This window comes from Phascolarctos cinereus, unplaced genomic scaffold, assembly GCF_003287225.1.
Source record: "Phascolarctos cinereus isolate Bilbo 61053 unplaced genomic scaffold, phaCin_HiC Scaffold_5;HRSCAF=322, whole genome shotgun sequence".
NCBI lineage: Eukaryota > Metazoa > Chordata > Mammalia > Diprotodontia > Phascolarctidae > Phascolarctos > Phascolarctos cinereus.
Genome location: NW_027555958.1, coordinates 459,477,553 through 459,502,225, shown reverse-complemented (window position 1 = coordinate 459,502,225; position 24,673 = coordinate 459,477,553). Strand labels below are relative to the sequence as shown.

Sequence of the window (24,673 nt, the reverse complement as noted above, 5' to 3'; positions counted from 1 at the left end):
AGACGGGTTCAGTGACTTGTCCAGGGTGGGACAACTGGGGTCGTCCTGACTATCACCAACAGGCAACAAGCATTTATTAAGCCCCTGCTGTGAGTCAGGCACTGCGCTGGCTCTGGGACACAGAGAAGGGCACAAGGCAGACAGACACAGGCGTCCCCAGAGTTAGTGTAGACAAGGGCTCCTTTGGGCCCTCGGAGGTGTATGCCCCACTCGGCCCCGGCAGGCGCCCTCCTCCCTGCTGGCGGGCAGAGGCAGGCAGGGTTTCCAGGGCCGCGCTCCGGGCATTGCCCGGCCTGGGCAGCAGAGCTGGGGCTGGTTTCCCACGCCGCACCTTCGCACGGACAGGAGTCGGGGCGCGCTGCGCTCTGCGGGTCCTCCGAGGCTCTCGTGGGTGCCGCCATCTCCTCCCGTCGCCAGGGGCCGCCAGAGCGCCGCGGCAGCCTCGCCAGCCCCCTCGCTGGCCCCCTCCCGCTCCGAGTACAGGCCCGGGAAGGTTCCTCCTCCAGAAGGGATCGTGCGCATGCACGCGCTGGCTCCCGGAAGGGGAGTGGCGGGAGCCAGAGGGCAGGAAATAGGGGCGGAACCCCCTCGAGGGACCGGAAATGATTGGGTGGGATTGCACCTGGGGCCAGGAGGCCGAGACTCAGGCCTTATGGGGAGGGCGGGTTTGCGCCTGCGCCGGGGACCTTCCGAACGTCGCCATCACCTGGGGCTGAGGGGACGTCGGGGTCAGTACTCGGGGTGACGGTCAGGGCCTCTTCGTTTGGCCTGAGGACCAGGGGTTCTGGTGAGGGCCCGAGGGACAGTGGGGGGGCGGGTCTAACCGGAGAGGGGCAGGGACGTGTGTGTAGCGGAGGGCGGGAGGAGGGGATAGCCCTTCCTCCATCCGGGGCTCGAGAGGGGGCGGGGCCTCTACTCGGCTTTACTACCAAGGGGCGGGGCTTCTAGAGAGGGGGCGGGGCCGGCCCCCCTGGGCCCACGTAGCTGTGAATAGCAGGGCCCGGAGGTAAGATGGCCCGTGGAGTCAGGTCCTGGGTTCGAATCCATTTTCTTCTCTTAACATCCTGTATGACCTTGGTGAAGTCACATTGCCAGCTCTCAGTTTCCTCCGCTGTAGATGGACTCTAAGGGCCCTTCTAGCACCAAGTTTATGGTTTATGATCTGATAATAAGAACAAGTCAAGTCAGGAAGCATTTCTGATGCCAAGCACTGTGCTAAGCACGGGGGACACACAGACGCAGAAGCAATTTATGTTCTCACGGAGCTCCCGGTCTAACGACAGTAACAGTAACAATAATGGACACATTGTGGCGCAGTGGATAGAGATACTATTGTAACAGAAGGAACTAGCAACAACAGTAACAGTGAATGTTGTTCAGTCATGTCTGACTCTGACCCCCATCTGGGGTTTTCTTGGCGAAGATGCTGGAATGGTTTGCCATTTCCTTCTCTGGCCCATTTTACAGAGGAGGAAACTGAGGCAAACAGTTAAGTGACTTGTCCAGGGTCACGTAGCTACTAAGTGTCTGAGGCCAAATTTGAACTCAGGAAGGGGAGTCTTCTTGACTCCAGGCCTGGCGCTCTGTCACTGGGCCACCTAGCTACCTCCATGTAACAGTGAATAATAATTCATAATAATCACTGTGTAATGATAGCCTCAGGGCCAGGAAGATCTGGGTGCCTCTGGCATATCCTGGCTGTTTGAAAAGTGACTTAATCTCCTACAAGATGAAAATTGAGCCTCTTGAGTAGAAGAAGTTCTTCCGGGAGTCCCCCTTACCAGTGACACTATAGGTTCAGGCCCTATCCCCAGTAATAGCTAACCTATGTACTGGTAGTAAGCAGCAGAGCTGGGGGTTCCTGATCACAACCTTTGACTTCAGTTCACCAGAAATTCAGACATACCTTAAGGGCCTCCTTCCTGTATAGAAAAACATTTAGAATTCTTTTGCTTCTTAGAATCCTAAGTTTCTTTCACAGCCTCTGTGCCACCTCTTGCAGGAGGGCTTCCTAGTGTGCTCCCCTCCCCCACCTTGTATTATTTTGAAGCTTTACTTTGTGTACCTTGTGATTACTTCTCTGGGTTCTTAGTCTGGGGCCTCAGTAGAATGTGCCCCTTGTACAAGCCAGGCCCTTAAATCTTAGTTGAACTGACCTGGCTCTGGAGAGGAGGGGGCTTGTTAGGAGAGGGTAGAGGGATGGTGAAGGGACTGGTGGAGGGGAGTCCAAGTGGGGAGGGAGATTGCAGGTTGGGGTGGGGAAAATGATTAATTCAGTGTCAGTGTTTCATTTTCCCTCATCTGTCCTCTACAGACTTCTCGAGAATGTCCCCTGCTGGGCACACCTGGCTGGGTTCACATCCTCCCTTTGTACTAGTTGGGTGACCCTTGCAAATCACTGAGCCCTCGTCTAAGCATCTATAAAATGGAGATAATACCTGTAGTATTTACCTCCCTGGGGTATTGAGAGGCCCAGATGAGATGTCAATCAATAAGCATTTATTGAATATTTTCTATTTGCCAGCTCTATGTTAAGCTCTGAGGATATGAAAGAAAACAAAATATGTGTCAAATGCTTGCAGATCTTAAGGGATTTTTATTCTAAGGGGAGTGGGGGTAAGAAGGAAACAATGAGGTAAATATATAAAATATGTACAGGGGAGATGGAAGGGATGGAGGGCGAAAACAGCCGCTGGGGGGCATGGAAAGGTCACATAGTAAGTAGCAAAGCTAAATTTGAACTCGGGTCTCTTGGTTTTAAATCTAGCATCCAGCCCAATAGATATAGCATATAGTAGTAGTTGCTTAATAAATATTGAGTTGAGCTCCCGTGAGGGGTCTGAAAGGTAGAGGGCCTGTGTCAGGAAGGAGAGGGCCTCTCAGGGGAAGAGGGAAAGAACAGATGGGTTTGAGAGGAGAGCAGAGTGAGCACGTAGGGCTCAGAGGGTGAATGTCTGGGATAATAATAACTCCCATTTCTGTAGCATTTAAGGCTTATTAAGCAATTGCCTCCCAATAGCCCTGTAAGGCAGACCCTGGGAGAGTTATTACCTCTGTTTTACAAAAAAGCTGCAGCTCAAAAGTGGTCTTGCAGCCAGGAATTGTCCCAGGTCTGGACGAATGCAGAAACCCTAGACTTCTTGCCTGCACTCCGCCTTCCTGGCTCTGATTGATGGGGGCTATGCTAGTCGAGTGTTTAGTTACAGTTTGGAAAGGTGCTCACCGAGGCTTCCCCAGCCACAGCCAGCCTGCCTTCCTTGCGCAGTGGTTTATTTTTGGTTGAGTTTCTTCATAAAGAAGTACTCTGTACGTCAGTGTTTCACTCTTTCTCCTCCTTGAAACATCTTCCTTCCTGCTCGGGGCCTGAAAAAGGCCTTTTACTGACACAACCTGTTTGAAGCCCACCAATGTTTAATACACCAGAAAGTCAATTCAAAGTCAATCCAAAGTAAATCGAATAAAAACTCTCCTTCAACTGCTCCAGAACCTTTTAATCATTCCTCAGCACCCTGTCTGTAAGAGCCCTCTCATCTACCACCTCAACTACTGCCCCAGGGAAATGGAGCACCAGTGGCCAGCACCCAGCATCCAGCATGCCCACACAGGGAGTAGAAGTCCAGGGGGAGGGAGATAGGCTTGGGGAACCTTGGGCCAGGCTGGCCATAGAGCAGAGAGGATCCCTCAAAGGGCACACGTGCCCTTCCCCCCTCAGATCAGAGCCGTGCAACCAGGCAGACTGAGGCCTGCTTAAGTGGGCTTTGGGCCCCTCCTTGGTGGGTGGACTTTGTTCGAATGATTATTTAAAGTACTGTCCTATTTTTGCCAATCTGACAGCTGTTTCCATAGAAACCAGAGAAGAGACAGGCGCTTTCAGCGGAGTTGTTAAACCTGTCTTCGAGGCTTCAGCTGTGAATGCCAGGCAGTGTTGGACAGGCTCATTTTGAAATGATCTTTTAAAAATTAAGCTCTAAAATGTTCTCAGAGACCATAAAGAATCAATTGTTTAATGAGCTAAAATGATTAAGTTAACAAAGAATCTTACAAATTCCTCAGCTTTGCTCTTTAGCCTGCTAGAAGTCTTTTGATGTCAATTTATGGAAGCCTTTGATTTGGTTCTAAAGCCTTACATCTTTCTATCAGTATATATGATCTACTGTTTGGTTCTGTAGCAATAAATTTCATCCTCAAATAAATGAAAGATTATAAATTAAGAAATATTGCTATTCACTGGCTGTAGGCGTTGCAAGTGGTGTTCTCAGGCTTTTTCTGTACAACTTAATAACAGTTCATCAGGTGTTTATTATGCATCTACAGTATAGATGTAAGGCAGTGTGCCTAGTACTGTGGTTGATGCTTGGTTCCACGTAGGTACTGGGATATAGAGGAGAGGGTTGGAAGGAGGTAGCAACAGTGCTTCAAGTCATTTCATTGTTCAGGAAGCTCCCGGGGCTCCTTCCTCACGCCTAGAGTGGCTTTTCAAGCCGTTTGTGCCTTGGCTCCAGGCTCCCTTCCCAGCTGGTGGCATGTGTATCTCCTTCATTCACCTCACCCTTCCCTGACTGTTCCTGGTGTCTCCCATCTTTGTGCCTTCACATAGTCTGCCCCTCCTGCCGGGGGCTGCTGCTTCCTCTTCAGCTCTGCCTGCTAGGATTTCTAGCTTCCTTGAAAACTCAGCAGACGTGTTATCTCCTATAGCACAGGTTCTTTTGGCTGTGTCCTAGGCCCCTTTGGCCACCTGGTGAAGCCGTTGGACCCCTTCACGTAATCTTGTTCAAAAAATAATTGAAAGAAATGAAATGGGAATAAAGGTGAATAGTTTTCTGATCCATGTTCTTGGAACCCTTTTTAGATTGATGGAACACAGATTAAGAATCCTGTCCTACCAGAAGGCTATCCTAATTGCCTAGTTATTAATGCCCTTACCCCAGAAATTGTTTTGATCACATTGTAGATTTAATTTTCTCCATAACTTATTGTTTTCCCTCGATAGAATGTAAGCTTGAGGACAGGGACTGTTTTGATTTTGTATTTATGTTCCCCAACATAGTATAGTGCCAGTTTTGCAGTAGGTGCTTAGTAAATGCTCGTAGAACAAATAAATGAGTGTTCTGAAGAAAGTGCTTCTAGCTGGAGAGCCAGAGAAAGTGCAGTATTGAAATAATTTGTCAGCCCCTCCCAATGCCTCCTTCATGAGTGGAATGTTTATTTTCTCATGTAATTATGTGGCTTTTTTATGATATATCAGGAATTTAAAATTATAAACTAGATAAAGTGGTAGAAATACTGTTCATCTTTCAGACTTAAACCAGAAGGTGGCATGTTAAGATTTGATTAGATTCTCAAGGGAAGATGTCAACTTGTAGGTGGGAGAAGATTAACTATTTTTTTTTTTGGTCAGGCAGTTGCGGTTAAGTGACTTGCCCAGAGTCACACAGCTAGTGAGTGTTATTTGTCTGAGACCGGATTTGAACTTGGATCCTCCTGACTTCAGGGCTGGTGCTCTATCCGCTGCCCTACCAGCTGCTTCAAGATTAGTTAAATTTTAAAATAACGTTGTGATGGTTATTATAAACAAACACCTCCCTTAAGAAAAAGAAACTTCGATGATAGTAGCTAACATTCATCTAGTTTTAAGGTTTGTAGGCCCTTATATCAGCCTGTTCTTTCATCTTCATAACGATCCTGGGAGGTAGGTGCTATTATTATCCCCATTTTACCAGTGACAAAACTGAGGCTGTGAGAGGTTGCGTGCCTAAGATCCCAAGGCTAGTGAGATTCTGAGTTAAGATTTGTATTCCACTCCTGTGTTTCCAAATACAGCTTCATCCACTGCTCCTCTAGCTCCAGGCTCTGATAGGTCTGCTTTTTGGGAGGGATGGGTAGGGGGAGAACTGGAGAAAACAGGACGTTGGGCCCTTGTCTCCTCTTCCCCAGTGATGGGAAGGTCGTCTGTTTTTCTGTAGCCCCTTTGAGAAGCGGTTGGCCTCCTCTGGGGTTTTCTTATTCTTCACTGGTCTTGCTGCTTTCCACAAAGACTGCTGCAGTTAGCCCTTTGCTTTGGAAGAGGACCCGTGACGTCCTGGGTGATGTCGTTAGCTGTCAGCCTCCCTCTCTCTTTCTGAATCACAGAAGTCTAGTGGCAGGATAGAAGTCAAGATGACGGGTGATGGCCTGGGCAGTGGATGACCTTGGCAACTTTGATGTCTGACCAAGCTCTGAGAGCTCCACAGGGTCTGCTTTTGCTTCCTTCATGGCCATTGGAACAAATTGTTTCATCTGCCCATTCCACCAGGTCTTCACCTACCTGGGGTAGACATCCCTCAACTCACCGACAGGTTTGAGGCCTTCACCTTGGGTTAGCTGATGGTTTGCTGGGCTGTGGCCACTGTACATGCTATAACTTTTTGGAGCCACAGGTGAGAGTTGGGTGAAGGTGGACACCAAAGGTGGACGAGCAGCCTTGAAAAGGCCTCCCATCAGAGGTGCAAGTCCTGAATACTCCACAAAGATTATGGAATTAGGCAATGCCATGATTTTAAGTGCCTTCTTGGTTTAGGCTGATAAGAAATCCATAGATCCATAGAGAGGTAGGCAAGTAGATAGATGGGTATGTATAGATAGGGTTCTTATCATGTGCCAGGTATTGTGCTGGGAACACAAATAAAAAAAAGATAGTCTCTACCCTCAAGGAGCTTATGTTCCGCATCCCAAAAGGACCCACAAGAGAGATGGGATAAGGTGAAAAAGTCAGGAAAGTCCCGAGCAGAGCTGAGAGAATTGCACCTGGATGGCCTGGGTTCTGCATGGAGTGCTGTTCCCTAGTTGGGCCTCACCATTCAGAGGAGGCGCCCAGGGCAGAGGCGTCTCTAGAGAAGGCTTTTGGTGGGGAGGTGGGAGACTTGGGAGTGGAGCCGGCAGAGTTTCTACTTTGACCACTTTGTAGCTGTGTATTTTGCTGCAGGAAAGTGTGTACCACGGTTGTAAGTGGATGTTAGAACGTGGTCTTGTTAACATTTAAGATTATTTTAATTTGGGTGAATCCATTAACAATGATAAATAAAGCACTGTAAGTCTTGCTGTTTTTTTTTAAACAACGCACGTAATCAACAATTTTGGTAATTGCTTCCTATGTGCCAGACATTGGGCTAGTCCTGGGGGCTAGAAGAATCCCTAATTGGGAGGAGCTTCTTGGGGCGTGGGGATGTTCCTTCTGTCTCATGGCAGAGATCTTTCCCTTTCTTCACTGGAACTTCAGATTTCTTATATGGAGCTGGTGAAGAGCTCAGCACCATGCTTGGAACGTAGTCAGCACTCAGCCAGTGCTTTCTCTAGCTCTCTAGTGGGTCTTGAGAACTTTGTTCTATCAAATTATCTTCAGTCATGACCACTCACGTACATATTGTGATCTAAGAGGTTATAGAATGTTTTCTTCCAGACACTCCTCCGAGGTTGTACCAATTGTGGGATCCTAGATTTTGAATAGAAGGGCGCTTCCTTGCATTTTACGGGTAAAGAAGCTGAGGGCCGGTGAGGTATTGTCACTTAGGTTCACACAGTCTTCTTTCCACTTACTGTGGTGCTCCCAGATGGGCAGTGCACATCCTAGGCTCCCCATTTTCAGATGAAGAAACTGAATCTCAGAGAAGTGACATGACTTGTTTATAGTTAATCGTATCTGGAGCTGGGACTCAAAAACATCTTCTCTCTTCAAGTCCAGCAGCCCCTATCTTTCCTGTGTCTGCAAAAATTGCTTCCTATTACTTATCACACCAAATTTTAGTTAATTTTTTTCATTGAACAAAAAATCAGTCTTCCTACTCTTACTTAGCTCCTTCCTCCTCCCTTCCTCTCCCCAAACCAAACAAAACTCTTGTTATAAATATGCATAGTCAGGGAAAAACAGATTCCTGCAGTGGCCTTTTCCAAAAGAGGTTTACCTTATCTTGTACTGAGTCCTTCACCTTTTTGGCAGGAGATGGGAGGGTAGCCTTCTTCATCATGGGTCCTTTAGAATCCCTGTTGGTCCTTGGGATGGACATTGTTTCCAGGAGTGCAGAACATACCTCATCCACACCTCAGGTCCTCCTAAAGCTTTGGCAAAGGATCTGTCTAAGGTGCTAGAATCATCTAGCATACCAAGGACAAGGCTGTGCCTTCCTTTTGCCCTGTGACAGTCCCCCTTCTTTTCAGACCATACATTTTCTATATGAGGCCTCACTGGCAATATGCTGCTGCCTGCTGCTGCCCAGTGTGCAGCTGTCCACTACCCTTTGAATCATCCATGATTTTAATTCTTAAGAAATGGTGATGCTTTATGACTCAGTCATAGAGCATCGCTGGAAGTGTACTGGCATGAGCTGCTTTGTCTTTCTTTGATCAGGAGCCCCTGGGGTGCTTTAAAGCATGGGACAGTCTCTTCTGTGTGGTCCAGCTGCAGGGTTCCTTTGGCTCAGTTCTGAGCCTGGCTTGTGGGCATTAGGGCACCCTTCTAAAGTTGACAAGTGGATGTATTTTCCCGGTAGACTTCCCAGCCCAGTCCATGTCATTATCTGGGCAGTCAGCATTCTTCATCTATTTTGACCAATCATTTATTAAAACTGTTACTCATAAGATCATAGATTTAGAGATGAAAGAAAGCCCTGAGGTCAGCTAGTCCAAACCTGTCATTTTATAGCTGAAGAAACTGAGAGCGATTAATTGTGCCTTAAATTTAATAGAATCACTATAATTATATCGGTAACAATAAAAGACTAAAAACTGAGTGAATAGTTTTCTTAGGTTGATTGTTATGGGGAAAACACTTAAAAATGTATGTTAACTCCCCAGTTGGTCCTTGTTGAGTTCTGTCATCTGGAGGAAACCAGTGTGCACATGGGCTGGCCCTCAGTTGTCCCTGGTCCTCTCTGTGTGAACAGTCTGTCCTTTTTGGTTTTACTTTTCTTTTGGTGTCTTTTCTTTTTATGTCACCTTCTTTTATGAATATATCCCTCATTCCCTTACCTAGTGAGCCATCCCTGGCAATGGAAGAATAAGGGGAGACAAAAAGCAGTTCATCCAAACAAACACATCAGCCACCTCCGAGCATGTATGCAGCGCTCCACGATGAGAGTGGAGGTTTGATGGTGCCTCTGACATTTAACTCATGGCATGGGGCAGGTCAGTCCACCTTTGGAGCCTCAGTTTCCCCAACTGTTACAAGGTGAGGTTTAAAATGAAGTGACCTTGACCTTGGTATTTCTCAACCATGATGTTCCATCTTCTGCCTATATTTTTGTACTGCAGGCTGTCCTCCCATCTCTATGATTGAGGCAGAGTATTGATGTAGTGGGTAGAACACTGGGTAGATGGATACTTCCTAGCATTGTGACCCTGGCCAAGTCACATAACCTCTATCTGCCTAGGTTTCCTCATCTACAAAATAGGAATATTAGCAGAAGCTGTCTCACAGAGTTGTTGTGAGCACTGATTGAGATAATATTTATGAAGTGCTTAGCACAGTGCCTGGCATATAGTAAATGCTTATTTGCTTTCTTTTAAAATTAGATTTAAAATTATTTTATTTTAAAGATCTGCTTTCTGTCTCTCCCATGTTCTCATGCCTCATCCATCCCGCACCCCTACTCTATTGAGAAAGCAAGAAATAAAACCTGCTACTCTAAACATGTCTAATCAACAGAACAGATTTCCTCTTTGACCGTGTCCAGATGTCTCAGTAGTCTGAGCCTGTCACCTCTCTGTCAGGAGGTGGGCGACATGTTTCATCCTGAGTCCTCTGGCGTTCGGTTCAGCAGAGTTCCCGAGTTGGGCTATTTTTTTCAAGAAGTTTGTTGGAGATGGGATTAGCAATGAATCACGTGGTACTTTACAAAGAACTTCACTTGCCACAACATGGCAGGATACATAGTAGAAGTACAGTATTATTATCCCCTTTTTACAGATAGGGAAACAGGTTAAAATTGAAGTGATAAAGTAGCTTATTCAGTGTACATAGCTGGTAAGCGTAGTAGAACTCAGAGCCTAGACATGAATCCATTTCTGTTTCTCTGTATCATGGTCCAGTTCTCTTTCTGTCATATTGTTCTACTCTTGTCTTAAGCGGGAAAAGAGGATGGTAGCTTAACTGGATGTTGGAGACCACAGAAGCTTCTTTCAATTTAAAAAAAATAGAGCATGCTCATACATGCTTGTGGGCCGAGAGGAAAAAGCTGGTGATTAAATCAGTCAATAAACATTCATTATGTATCTTCTATGGGCCAGGCACTTGGGGTACAAAGGGAAAGATGAAGCACTTCTGCCTTCCAGAGCTTGCATTCTATTGAGAGGGATAGTGTGTGTGCATGTATGTACACAATAAGGGCAAGAGCGTGTGAGGGAGGATGCTGGTAGCTGGGGGGTGGGGATCGTTGGCAGGGTGTTAAAGGAGACAAAGCATTCTAAGAGGCAAATGTGAGGAACGAACGCGTCCCAGGTAAGGAGGCCATAGAGCAAAGGCACGGAGAGAGGTTAGGGCTGGACAGAGAAATCTGAGAATTGTCTGCCCAGGTAGATGATGGTCAAAACTATGGGCAGTAATGAAATCACCAAGTGAAATAGATTCAGGACAGAGCCTTGGTGATCAGCAAGGTCAAATGCAGAGAGAGGTTAAGAAGAAAGCAGTTTGAGAAGAGACTGGGTTTGCAAATTAAGAGGTCATTAACACAGAGAGAGAGAGCAGTTTTAATTGAGGTGTAATATTGAAAGTCATACTGCAAAGAGTGGGGACATTTTCTCTGGGAAGGTAAGTGACGGAGACAACTGTAAACAGCTTCTAGTAGATCTGGAGCCTGAAGGGACTTTAGTCTCATCTCATTTTAGTAATGAGGAACCTGAGTCTGAGAGTGTGTAAATGACTTGTCTAGGGTCCTATAGCTAGCAAATGTCTGAGGCAAGCAGTGAACTCAGGCCTTCCTGGCTTGAAGCCCAGTGCTTTATCTCCTGCATCACTGAGCCAGCCATGGAAAGGAGGAGGAAGATAGAGGATGATGGGTGGAGAGATAAGTAGGGAGGGCTCAGTGAGGAGGGGAAGCCTGGGGCATGTTTTTGGGTAGCAGGGAGAAGGGGGCACTGACGCTGTTTACTGAAGATGGGAAGAAATGGGATCTAGGGCCTTCTTGTCATCAGACCCTGGAGCAGAGGGGGAGAGAAGGGGATGGGCGTCAAGAGCTGCTGAGAGAGAGAACAGGAGAAGGAGGAGGCCTCTGAAAGTGACCTCGATTTTCTCTGTACGAGATGAGGGGCGGACAGAATAGAGACATAAGCTAAAGGTGTGAGAGTGTGGATGTGTCAGTAGGTGCTGCCAGGTATTACAGAAGGCAGGAGGATAGAAGTGGCACAGTCCCTAGAGGGAGCCTCGGGTGAGAAGGATGAGAATAATGGAGGGAAACAGAAATTTTGGTGTTCAGAGGAAGAAAGGGGCTGCCTTCTGAGGGAATTCCTTGAAAACAATTACACATCCACAGATTTTACAAAATTCTTCACAGCTTGACTTGGATTCGGTCAGGGGCTCAGTCTTTTATGGGGCTCCCTATGGCTTTTCTGCTGTTTGGAAAGATTAAGGAAAGCCACTCTATCATGTGGGATTCAGTGCTCAGTTGGTTTAATAGTATCTGCCCCAAAGAGATGCTTAATGTCAGTTCTTAAACTGTGTGGTTTGGTGAAACTGCGCTAAGCAGAATCCCTCCAGGTTGGTCTATGTGGGCAAATTTGGGCCTTTTCTAATATGGCAAAGGTTCAGCAACCTCAAAACCCTGACCTTTTCCATTAATCCTTCTTATACTTCCGTGCTGAAAAGTGGGGATGAACTCTGAGTTCAGAGATCATGCCTACCTTTGCCCCCTTTGACATGACTCATTGGTGGTCTCCATATATCTTTCAGACAGAACAACTCCCAGAGGAGCCTCCTCAGGTATGGGGGGGTGGTGGCCTGCATCAGCAGAGAGGCCTCAGAGAGACATGCATCCTGAAGCATTAAAGGGATCTGTGTAAGCTTGTGGATAGCTACCTTCCCCAGTTCCTTTGGCCCTCCATATCATCCTCATTCCTGAGCTCCTTTAGCAGGACTTACATAATATTTTATGGTTTTTCCTAATTGTTTCAGGTACTTTGGGTCTTGGCTCAAATAGATTTTTAAGCCTGAATCTATGAGGGCCAGGACTGTGTCCTAAGCTTCTTCTGACTCTCAGCACCTTGGAGACTCAGGAAATACAGCTCTGTGACATCTGGGTTAAGTGTGTATGGGCTGATCATTTTTTGCTTATTTTATGTTTTTTTCTGTTTTGTTATTACGAATTTGCTAACCATCAAAAAACGTGAATTCTCCTTAGAAAAGAACAGAAAAAGAAGATCTCTATTATGTACAGCTTTTTAGAAAAGTGTGTTAAATTTAAAATGGTATTTCTTTCCTTCTGAGCTTTTTTCTGATCTTTTCTGTGTATTTTTCTTTTTTTCTCCCATCCTTATTCCATTTATTTCAATAAACATTTATTTAGTGCCTACTGTGTGCAGGATATTGTGGTTAAGAAATAAGCCCTTGACCTCAACCTGCTGATAAAGGTATAAAATATACAAATAAGCAAATAGAAGATAATTTGAGGAATTAATGTTTGCTAGCCTCAATCTTCTCAAAGTAGTATGATAGATTGTCTTCTTTAAAACTTTTTCATTTGTTCTTTAAGATCTTAAAAAATGTTTTATTTTTCCAATTACATGTAAAAACAATTTTTAACCTTTGTCTTTAAAAATTTTGAGTTTCAAATTCTTTCCCTTCCCCCCTTTCCTACCCCTTCATTGAGAAGCAAGCAGTTTTATATAGGTTATTCATGTGCAGTCATGCAAAACATATTTCCATATTAAGTCATGTTGTGAAAGAAAACTTTTTTCTGTGTATTTTTCTAAATGTTTTATTGATGCTCTTCTCTAATTTTTTTGTATTAGTATCACCCTCCTCCCACTTCCCCAGCTCTCCAAGAATAAAAGCCTAAAAGCCCTGTTTTGTAACAAATTAGTATAATCAAACAAAAACAAATCCACACATGGGTTGTATCTGAGAGCGTATGTTTCATTTGGCATCTTCATTCCATCACCTCTCTGTCAGAAGTGAGTAGTTTGCTTCTTTGTCTGTTCTCTGTAATTGGTCATTGCATTGATCAGTCTCTCAGTCTTCCACAATTGTTTTCCATTATAAAGATCATATTAATTCTTCTGCTTCTGCCCAGTTGACCTAGCATCGGTCCCCGTGTGTTCTCCCAGATTTTTCTGAATCTGTCCTTGTCATTTTTGATGGTACAAGGATACTTCATTTCCATTCCCGTTCCATAATTGTCTAGCCCTGAACCATTTAGTTGATGGACACCCACTTTGTTTCTAATTCTTTGCTACAGCAAAAAAGAGACACTGTGTATATTTTGTTCCCGTTGATCTTTTCTCTCTTTCTTTGGTACGTTTGGCATATAAGTCTAGGTGTGCTAAGACCAAAGGCATAGGGTATCATTCACATCGAGTGATTTTTTTTTTGTAAGATACAGTTCTCAACTGTTTGTCAGTATAGTGGAATTAATTTGCTCTTCCATCAGCAGGAAGTTATTGGGCCTGCCCTTCTACTGCCCTGCCAGCAATTGTCATCTTTTTTTGTCTGCATTAGCCAGTCTGATGGGAATGAGATGGAAACTCAGAGTTGCTTTAATTGAATTTCTTTTATTATTCACGATTGGAAACATTTTTCATCTAGCTCTTCATGCTTGCTTTTTTTATGAATTGCCTGTTCATATCCTTTGCCCATTTATCTATTGGGGAAATAGCTCTGGTTCTTGTGTCCTTTAGATCTTGGATAGCAGATCTCAATCAGAGAAATTTGCGGCAAACATTTTTTTTTCTCAGTTAACTATTTCCCTTCTAATTCTGACCACACTAATTTTGTTTGTACAAAAACTCTTCAATTTTTATATAATCACAATTCTCCATTTATTGCCTGTGACTCTCTCAAGCCACAGCCATAGTTGTGAGAGGTAATTCCTCTGCTCCTTTAATTTCCTTATAATGTGAACATACATAATTTGTCCAACTTGAACAAATTTGCTCTAATTGGCTTACTACATGTTCAGAAATGAAAAAGTAAAATGAAAACTAGGGGAAATAGTTGAGGTAAAAACTTAAAATGTATTTTTTAAAAATTAATTTATTTTGGTTTATCAACAATCACTTCCATAAGCTTTTGAGTTTTAAATCTTCTCCCCCTCTCTCCCAGTCTCCTTCCCAAGATGGTGTGCAATCTGATATAGGCTATACATATACGTTCCTGTTAAACATATTTTCACATTACTCATGTTGTAAGGAAGAATTAGAACCCATAGGAGGAACCTCAAGAAAGAGGAAACAAAACAAAACAGAAGAAAAAAATAGCAAATAGTATGCTTCGAACCGCATTCAAACCTCCTAGTTCATTCTTTGGATGTGGATAGCATTTTCCATTATGAGACCTTTGGAGATGTCTTAGATCCTTGCATTGCTGAGAAGGGCTAAGTCTGTCAGCGTTACTCATCGCAGAACATGGCTGTTACCGTGTACAGTGTTCTCCTGGTTCTGCTCACTTCACTCAGCATCAGACCATATAAGTCTTTCCAGGTTTTTCTGAAGTCAGCCTGTTCATCATTTCTCATAGCACAATAGTATTCCATTACATTCATATACCACAGTTTGTTCAGCTATTCCCCAATGGATGGGCATCCTCTCAATTTCCAGTTCTCTGCCACCACAGAAAGAGCTGCTATGAATATTTTTGTCCATGTGGGTCCTTTTCCCATTTGTATGATCTCTCTGAGATATAGCCCTAGAAGGGCTATTGCTGGGTCAAAGGGTATGCACATTTTTGTAGCCTTTTGGGCGTAGTTCCAAATTGCTCTCCAAAATGGTTGGATCATTTCACAACTCCACCAACAATGCATTAGTGTTCCAATTTTCCCACATCTCTAACATTTATCATTTTCCTGAAAAACTTCAAATTTCTAATTCCACTAATTTGTAGTTAGTAGAACCAGTCATTCCCATAGAGATTGGGCCAGAGTTTATATTTGCTCAGAGGTCAGCCAGTCACCAAGCACTTGTGAGACCCCTGGGGCCAATCATGGCTCTCAGCAGCTGGGGAGACAGGCCTCCCTGAGGAGCTCCCGTGCTAACTGGGCAGGCCACAGGCACACATAGAAGGGTAGGGGCAAAGTAAGTGTGATGGGAAGAAAAGCAAAGCCATGAAATGGGAGGTTTGGTGGATCACTGGCAGTTGGGGGGATCAGGAAAGGCATCTGCAGGAGAAGGATTCTGAGACGAAGCAAGAAGTGCGTAGTGCTTGGGCCCAGCTGGTGCAAAAGCTTAGCGACGTGTGGGAATGGAGTGTTGTGTGTGAGAAACAGAGAGAAGGCCAGCTTGGCTGGATCGAGGGAAAGTGATGTCCAGTGAGGCCGGAAAGCAAGGTGGAGCCAGGTTATCGAGAGCCTCCCAACTGAAACTGAAGGGGTCAGGTTTTCTAGAGGCCATAGCAAGCTTGATGAACAGCAGAGACTGGTCAGGCCTGCATTGAAGACTGGTTGGCTTGGCAGAAATGTGGGGAGAGAGACATGAACCCGGGAGACCAGCCAGGAGGGACCTGGACAGATGGGGACGCTGGTGATGCTGAGTGGCTTTGTGAGCAGAAGAGGGCTCAGATGCCGGATAGGTGAGACTGGATGGTTGTACTTGAGAGGAGCAGAGTGAGGAGCTGAAGGTAACATGGAGCAAAGCCTCTCTTTACTGTGCACGTGAAGACCGAGGGGAAACGTGAAATATGTCAAAGGGACTAATATTTCAGGTGCTTTTATCCTTCCAGGTGCAGATAATTGTTAGTAGTAAGCCTTACCTACCCATGAAAAAAGAGGCGGGGCTGCACCTGTGATCTGAGGGCTATCTTTGGGAGCTCCCAGAGAGGAAATGCCTTCTGTCAGTGCAGGTCAACTTCTTTTTGGTAGCCAAGACTTAGCGCTTCCGTTTGCTGTAGAGATCTCTGCATGTACAACGATTTTTGACACCAGTTACTGTTTTCTTTGCTTTTCTCTCAGCTCTCCAACCTTAGTTCCTCACTGGGCCTTTGTATCAGGACCATTATTCACTCCCTGCTTCGTTTTTGGGCGGGTGGGTTGGTTGGTCCTATGCTGGCCCTCTGGATTTTTCAGGACCCTCTTTAGCATCTCTGGACAGAAATGTCAGGGATGGATCTCCAAGTCCCTGTGCCTGCTCTGGCCCATTGGGAGCTCTTTGGGACTCTTGCTTGAAGCTGTGCTGGGCTGCCCTACTGTAGCCACTCTCCAGCACTCCACCCCACCCATAAGCCCCACATTTAGGGGCTTTCTCAGGGGACTTCTAGACTCAGAAGCTTGCAGGCTCCATCGGGGTGTGCTGGGAGGAAGTGGTAGGCCAGTGCTGGCTTTGTTGGCTGGACTCCCTTTCTCTGGCCCTCCGGCCTCTGGAGGCTGACTTCTTCTGTAGTCCCAGGGGTGAAGCTGTGCCTGTGGTGGTTTCTCATTGTATTTTTTTTTTTTTTGCTTTTAGGCAATTAGGGTTAAGTGACTTGCCCAGGGTCACACAGCTAGTAAGTGTCAAGTGTTTGGTCTGAGGCCGGATTTGAACTCAGGTCCTCCTGACTTCAGGGCCGGTGCTCTGTCCACTGCGCTACCTAGCTGCCCCATCTCATTGTATTTTTTGATCATGATTTGGTCAGGTTTTGCTGAAAGGAGGGTTGTGGGAGCTGGGTCGCCTGCCCTTCAGACAGTCATCCTAACAGACTATAGCAGTTCCGAAAGGATCTGGGATCTTCTGTAGTGAGCATTGGGTCTGCATTTAAGAGGGACATGGTCTGTAGGACTAGGAAGGTGGTGGTCCTGTTGTGCTCTGCCCTTCTCACACCTGCTCTGGAGTATTGTCTTCGGTTGTATGCACTGGGGCATTAGGACGTTGATAAGCTTTGGAGTGACCAGGGGAGGGCCAGCCGGAGGGGAGGACCTGGCATCTGGGTGTAGGAGCATGGCTTGAAGGAACTGGTCTGGCTTAACCTAGGGAAGAGGAGACTCGAGGTAGACCTGGCAGCTGGCTTCAGGTATTCGTAGGATTATTAGGCTTGAATGATACAGCATTTATCAAGTGCTTATTATCTGGGGGAGGGAGAAGAGCTCTTGGAGAGAACTCTATAAACACAAGCAAGTTAACCCCTGCCCTGGAGGACTTACATTCTAATGGGGTATAAGGTAAAAGGTGAGAGTGTGCACTTGCTGGCATGGTTTGGAAATGGCCAGGAAGTAGATTAGGCCAAGACTCACTTGTCAGAGCTCCTGAGGCCGAGTCCAGAGTTGCAGTGGGAGGGGAATGAGGAGGATGGTTGCCTGGAAGGCAGGTGATTTAAATGGCTATTTGGCCCCAGGGGACCAGACAGAGAGCTCAGGGTAGTAGTGGCAGGAAAGTAAACTGAGGCTAATATCCAGAAACACCTGCTCACAATTAGCCGTGTTCAGAAGTGGAATGGGTTCCCTCTCCATGGATATCTCCAAGCACAGGTTGGATGCCTGCTTGTTGGGTGTATTGTAGCAGGAATTTCTTGGGTCCGTGGGTTGACCTGCATGGCTGCTTAGGTCTCTGGCAGCTCTTGAGTCTATGATTCTGTGATAAATGATTTCCATGTCCATGGCCTCCATGAGTTCTCTAGGGGGAGGGGTGGGGAACATCCTGAGAATCTCCTTAGGTTTCTCTTGATGTGGGGAAAGATGCTAATTATCTGCATGTCCTAACTACTTAGTACATGGGCCATTTTTTCCTGCAGGACAACAGGCTCCATTTTCTTCTTCCTAAATTTCCCTCTCTTTCCCTTTATCCCATGGCCCAGACTGTCTGTTCAGACCAGAACAGTTTGGGAAATACTCCACTCTGTTACCTTTTGTGTCATTGAAAGGTGTCCCTGAAGGGCCACAGTGTGGGGAAATGCTTTGGTCACTTTAACTGGAGTTGTGTTAAGTGAGCAGTAACCTGAATCCCTGTTAAATAAATAAAATTTTCAGTTAAGTTGCAGGTATTTTCCAGATATATTTATAGTTTCCTTTCTATGTTCTAGGATAATCAAGCAAAAGGAAAAATGAACACCATCTGTGGCCTACAGTCTTCTAGTAGAAACTGTGTTTTCTTGCAGTTAGCTTCACCGACTAACTGGAGAAACTCTCCTAGAGCATATTGGTGGCTGACTTCAAAGAGTCCTCATCAGGTGCTAGTGAACCACGTGGCAGACAAATGCCAGGGACAGAGCCTGAGGAGGAGCCCTGGGCTCACTTGTTTACCGAGGGTAAGTTCTCCCTTCTCTAGGACCTGTAAGAGCGGCCAAGGATGGCTTTTCAGTGCCCAAAGCGGAGAAACATGGAAGAAGATGAGCAGCTGCCCTGGGTGGCCCTACTGCTCTTCGAGGCAGAGATCGCTGGAGGGAAGTGCCATCCTCGGGCTCTCCCGCTTCGTCCCTGGGAAGGGGATCAGAGACGTCAGCAGTCTCCACACGTCATCGAGGCTCCGGGCTGCGCCCGCTCCTCTTCTCTGGCTCATCCTGAAGCCGGCACAGAAACTTCTTGCCATCGTTGTTGGCAGGTGAAATACTTTGTTGTTCGCTCTTGTGCTTTAGAGTGTGGGGAACGCTGGCTCTTTTAAAGAGAAATACCTCAAGCCAGCTGCACTTAGCATAAATTTAAGTGATTGTTGATTCTGCATCATTTTATACATTTCTGTATTTACGAGAGTGCTTAGAGTTATAGAATATTAACGTTTAAAGAGTCTTAGAATGTAGGCCCAGACAGAATTCATTGTCTTCTCCCCCCTGCAACCCTCTTCTCTTCCTAACTTCCCTACTATTTTTAAAAATTCATTTTTATCGTATTTTCAGTCTTGAATTCTCTCCCTCCCACTTTTCCCTCCCCCACATATTGAGAAAGCAAGACAAATAAAACCTACTGTAAAGATATAGTCAAGCAAAACAAACTCCCACATTAACTGGGTCTGTGCCTCACTCTCTGAGTCTGTGACCGCTGTCTGGAGGTGGAGAGCAGTTTTTATCGTGAGTCCTCTGGAATGGTTTCCCTGCTGCTGCAGAGGCACCAGTGTCCTCCCAGCCCCTCGGGCTCACAGTGGAGGGGTCATCCTGGACCCCCCCCCCATCCAAGTTGGTGTAAACTCTTGTTGCTTCTGCCCTTATAACCTCTTTCCTGTGCACCCTCTGCTGGTGCCCCTGTCCTGGTTCAGGCCCCTGTCACCTCACACCTGGACAATTCTATCACTCCTGGTGGGTCAGCCTGCCTTGAGTCTGTCCCCACTCCACTACGATGATTTTCCTAAAGTGCAGATCTGATCGTGTCACCCCCTACACTCTCACTCAATAAACTTCTGTGGCTCCCCATCACCTCCAGCATCAAGTAAAGACTCCTTTGTTAGACATTCAAAGCCCTTCGTGATCCACCTTTCCAGGCTTCTTCTGTCTTATTGCCTGCATGCTCATCCCAGTGACGCTGGCTTCTTTGCTGATCCTCTGTCTCCTGACCCTGTCCTTCTCCCTGGCTGTCCCCAGGCTTGGAATTCTCTCCCTGCTCCCCTCCACCTCCTGCTGCCCTTGGCTTCCTGCGTGAGTCCCAGCAAAAATCTTACCTGCTTTGGAGAAGTCTTTCCTCGGAGACTACACCAGTTTGTCTTGTTTGTACACAGTTGTTTGGGTGTCATCTCCCCCATTAGACAGACTGTGAGCGCCTGCAGGGCAGGAACTGTTTTTGCCTTTTCTTTTTCGCCCCAGAGTGCCTGACAATCAGTGGGTCCTTACCACATGCAAACTGACTTGCTTGTGGAGCTAGGCTTAATTAAAGAATGATAGAATTTCAGAACAGGAGGGACCCTGGAGGTGGAGGTTCCTTTGAACTCTGAAGTTCTGTGACTCTCAGAAGTAGTGGAGGCTGAAGAAAGGCTGGAGGAAGGCTCCCCAGCGCAGGGAGGGCTTGAAGAGGCAGGAGCTGCCGATCTCCTCAGGCAGCCTCTTCCCCTCTGAGACAGCTCCGATTGTCAGGATGTTCTGATTGACATCCAGCAAGGATGTCGAAGTCTGACCTTGTACCTCCTGTCCTGCTCCTGGGCTGGTCCCAAGTGACGGAACAGAATCCGTCTCATCACTTTTCTGCACGATAGCCCTTTACGTACTTGGAGACGTGTCTCCTTCCGCCGTTCCTCATGGCAAGCATCCGCCTTCTGCCTGCTGTCCACTATCTCTTTGGCTTATCAGTGCCCTTCTCGACTTCAGCCCGACCCACCAGGACCCCACTGCCTCCTTATCCTCTTGGGGGCACTGAGAGGGCTTGTTGGCCTCCACATGCCCCCGACTCCTTGAGATTGCAGTCTAGTAAAGACACCAGGTGTTTTTGGATCTTAACCATCTTGTGATGTGTTGATTTTCTTTCCCAGCTTTGGGTCATCTGCAGATTTGATAGGCATGCCATTTCTTCCTTTACCCAAATCATTGGTAACTCTGTTCAGTGATGCAGGGCCAAGTGCAGATCCCTGGGGCAGTCATCACAGTGACACTTTAAAGTTTATAAAGAACTTTTCAAGTATCTCATTTTATCTTCACAACCACACTGGGTGATAGGTGCAGTTCTGTTTTGCAGAGCAGTTGGGGTTAAGTGACTCTCCCAGGGTCACAGAGCTAGTGAGTATCATGTATCTGAGGCTGGATTTGAACTCAGATCCTCTTGACTCCATGGCTGGTGCTCTATCCACTGCGCCACCTAGCTGCCCCCTTTTAACAGTTTTTTTAGGCGATTGGGGTTAAGTGACTTGCCCAGGGTCACACAGCTGGTAAGTGTCTGAGGCCAGATTTGAGCTGAGGTCCTCCTGACTCCAGGGCTGGTGGCTCTATCCAGTGCACCAGATAGGTGCAGTTCTTACCTTCCTTTTACAGATGAAGAAACTCAGGCAGGTTTTGAACCCAGACCTTCCTGATTGCAGGCCACTGCCTCTCTCCGTGGCACCACGTGTTGCCTTACGTTGGCGCCAAGCCACTTCTGGCTCTTCTCTGCGTCCAGCCACTCAGGCAGCTCTGCCTCCTCGGCCTGTGTGGTCGTCTCTCCCACGACTGCGGTTCTTCCACAGTGACAGCCTGAGGCCTTTTTGTGAAACCCTTGGCAGAAATCCAGCAGGACTCAGTCGAGGGCATTTCCTGCCTGTTTTCCTTTAACCAGCTTAGTAACCATGTCAGCGTAAGAAGCGTGCTTAGTCTGGCCTGGCCTGCTTTGTGCACACACATGAACACGACACAGGCACGCACAGGCATGCACGTGTGAATGTGCAGGCATGGAGGGGTGACCTGGGCCTGTGGCTGGCCTTCCCCCCACCCATGCAGCTCTGCCCTTCACGGTGCCAGCCTCTTGTGCTTATTGCTTCTTTTTTAGGTGTCATCTAGTTGGATTCAGCCCGGGGGTGTAGCTGTCATCTAGGCTGCTGGTTTTCTGGCCGTCTCTTCACTACTAGAGTCTAGAATTTTCTCAGGAGTCAAAGACAAGCCCACAGCCCTGTCTTTTTGGATGTTCAGGATCTCATTTGCCCCCTCCAGGCCCGGGGCCCTCCTGTTCTGTGAGATCTGTCCGCAGTCACTGGCAGCGGCCCAGCAGGCTCATTGGCTGGCCCTAGAACCTTTGAGCACAGCTTGTCTGGACCAGAAGGAGCTGAGGAGGCAGGAGGGAACCCCGCCTGATTGTGGGGAGCCCTGTGAGAAGCGAGGCTCCCGAGCCCTGCCTGCCACCTCCCACAGTCCATCTTGGAGGTCTACTCTTGACCATGAATTAGTCATGAAACGTGAAACAGAAATTTATGGCATAGAAATGTTGGCTCTCTGCTCACGTCTCCAGAACGAGTGCCTTGTTTTAAGGCTCACTTTTAGAACTTGCAGACAAAAATTACAAGACATGTCAGTTTGGTGCTTCTTGGTCAGATCCTTAGATGAGATGAATGCTTGCGAGGCAGCTGGGGCACTGCTGTTAGAGTGCCCTCCTGGAGTTGGGAAGACCCAAGTTCAAATCCTGCCTCAGACCCTTTCTAGCTGTGTGACCTTGGGCAAGTCACTTAAGCTCTGTCTGCCTCCATTTCCTCAGTTGTAAAAGGGGGTGTTATTAGGACACCTGCCTCCTAGGGTGGTTGTGAGGGTCAGATGAGATAATCATTGTACAGCACTGAGCACAGGGCCTGGCACGTAATACATAGGTGCTTAATAAATGCTTGTTCCCTTCCCCCCCTGCAAACACCCCTTGTCAGTATGTGGAAGTTGGAAATAATGAATCATAAAAGTAGAAGGAATCTTATTAACTTATCTCATATAACCTACCTCAGTCCAAGTTCCTTTAAATTTTTTTTTTCTTTTGGTGAGGCAATCGAGGTTAAGTGACTTGCCCAGCTAGTAAGTGTCAAGTGTCTGAGACTGGATTTGAATTCAGGTCTTCCTGACTCCAGGGCTCATGCTCTATCCACTGTCCCACCTAGCTGCCCCTTAAATTTTTTCTATATTGATTTTAATGAACACCAAAAAAAAGAATATTTTCATATGCAAAATAGAAGAGAAAGCTGTGTGAAGCAATGAATCTCTATTATGTACGCTTGCTTAAAAAATAGATGTGTGTGTGTGTATATATGTGTGTGTATGTGTGTATATGTATATATACACACACACACACACACACACAGACCCACCCACACACATATATATATATACATATACACACATGTAATAAACCCAACCTTTTACTTTCAAAATTGTCCTGCTCATCTGCATTTTTCTTTGAACTAACTTCTGTTCTCATCATTGCATTTTTAAAGATGCTCTAGTAATCTCATTTGTTTTCTCCTTCTCTCTTTCTCCTGGCCATTCTGTCTCTAGTTGCCAATCCTTCCCCCAAATAAAAAAAGCACCAGCACAATCCTAGTAACAAGTAATGCTAACATGTGTGCGCATTTGCCGTGCCCGCCTGGCCAGTTGTGTGTCTTGGTTCTGCCCTTCTCTGTTGGGGCTGCTCACTCTGTCACTGGTTCTGAGCCATGGCATCCCTCAGTGATCCTGGCCACAAAGTGCTGCAGTCTTTCCCGGGTAGTTTTCTTTCCATCGTTATTGCTCCTCATGTTCCCTCTTAAACCGCCGGAGTTTTAAGAAATATGTGATGTTTTCTAGTGTCTGTCCTAGTGATTCATCATCCCATAATTAAAAAGTTCTTTACGTCAGCCTATGCGCTTGCTTTCTCTAGTTAAGCCACTTTTTTCTTTGACCCTGGTGGACTGGAAACCACTATCCCGGGTCCACATAAAATTTTTATCTTTTTGGACCCCTGTTATTTTGTCATTAGCCTTTGCTTTTATGAGCTCCCTCCCTCCCCTTCCCCCCAGCTCCTCTAACGCAGCTTTAAGGTGCTAGTGGAGCTCAGCAAGAGCTTATGTCTAGACAGGCCCAGAGGCAGTTGGTTGGTTGTCAGTCTGTGAGCATTCATTAAGCTCCTACTAAGTGCCAGGCACTGCTCTAAATTTCTGGGAATACAAAGAAAGGGGAAAAAAATAGTCCCTGCTCTCATGAGCGTACATTTTAATGGAGACAACATGAAATGACTAGGTATATAGCAGATCTATATGGAGTAGAGGAAAAGTAATTTGAAAGGAGAAGCTTTAGGTGGTGGGGCCTGAGAAAGACTTCCTTCAGAAAGATGGGCTTTAAAGGAAACCAGGGAAACAGGCGGAGGTGAGGGTACAGGGGCATTCCAGGTATGAGAGGCAGGCAGTACAGAGACACGGGGATGGGAGAGTGAGTGGCTTGTGAGAGGGTGTGGAATAAGGGAATAAGATGTAGGAATATAGGAAACATGGGAAGGAAATAGTTTAAAGAGGCCCCCATATGGTATTGTGGATGGAGCACTGGATCTGGAGTCAGAAAGACCTGAGTTCAAATCTGGCCTCAGTTACATACTAGCTGTGTGACTCTGGGCAAGTCGTTTAACTTTTGTTTGCCTTAATTTCCTCATCTGTAAAATAGGGACATTCCTAGATAATTGCGAGGCTTTAAAAAGATAATATTTGTAAGGCACTTTGCAGATTCTAAGGTGCTGTATAAATGCTAGCCACTATTATCACATGCTAGACAGAGGAGTTTTCATTGGATCCTGGAAGTCACGGGGAGCACTAAAGCTCCTTAGCAAGGGGAGAGGCGTGTGTGGGGGCTGGTGCGGCAGACCGGGTGAGAGGCGATGAAGGCCTGCGCTGAGACTGTGGCTGTGAGCAGAGAGAAGGGGAGTGCGTGACAGCTGTGATGGGAGAGACACTAAGATTTGACGGTGGATTGGCTCTACGGGTGAGAGCGAGGTTTGGGGCCTGGGTGACTGGGAAATAGATGGGGCTTTCTACAATAATAGGGAGATTGGGAAGAGGGAAGGGTTTTGAGTGGAGGGTAATGAATTCAACTTTTGTACATGTTGAGTAGCTAAGGAGAGAAATTAGTGCTGTGGAGATGAAGATGATAAACCAGAGCAGCTCATGAGGTCCTCAAGTGAGATAAGTGAAAAGAGAAGGGAGCCCAGGATAG

The 24,673-nt window shown here is 46.5% G+C and overlaps 1 protein-coding gene across 7 annotated transcripts in view; it reads left to right on the top strand.

Moving 5' to 3' along the window:
- Positions 1 to 612: 612 nt before the first annotated feature.
- OMA1 (OMA1 zinc metallopeptidase) overlaps positions 613 to 24,673 on the top strand; it is a 70,513-nt gene continuing 46,452 nt past the window's right edge. For 3 of the 7 annotated variants that reach the window (XM_020993131.2, XM_020993128.2, XM_078156667.1), the window contains exons 1-2: positions 613 to 728; positions 18,161 to 18,678. In XM_020993131.2, coding sequence (XP_020848790.1) covers positions 18,182 to 18,678 — 497 coding nt within the window. In that variant the 5' untranslated portion in view covers positions 613 to 728; positions 18,161 to 18,181. Of the gene's footprint in view, positions 788 to 18,160; positions 18,679 to 24,673 lie in introns of all 7 variants that reach the window. The other 4 variants (XM_020993129.2, XM_078156666.1, XM_078156665.1 and 1 more) reach the window with 4 other exon arrangements.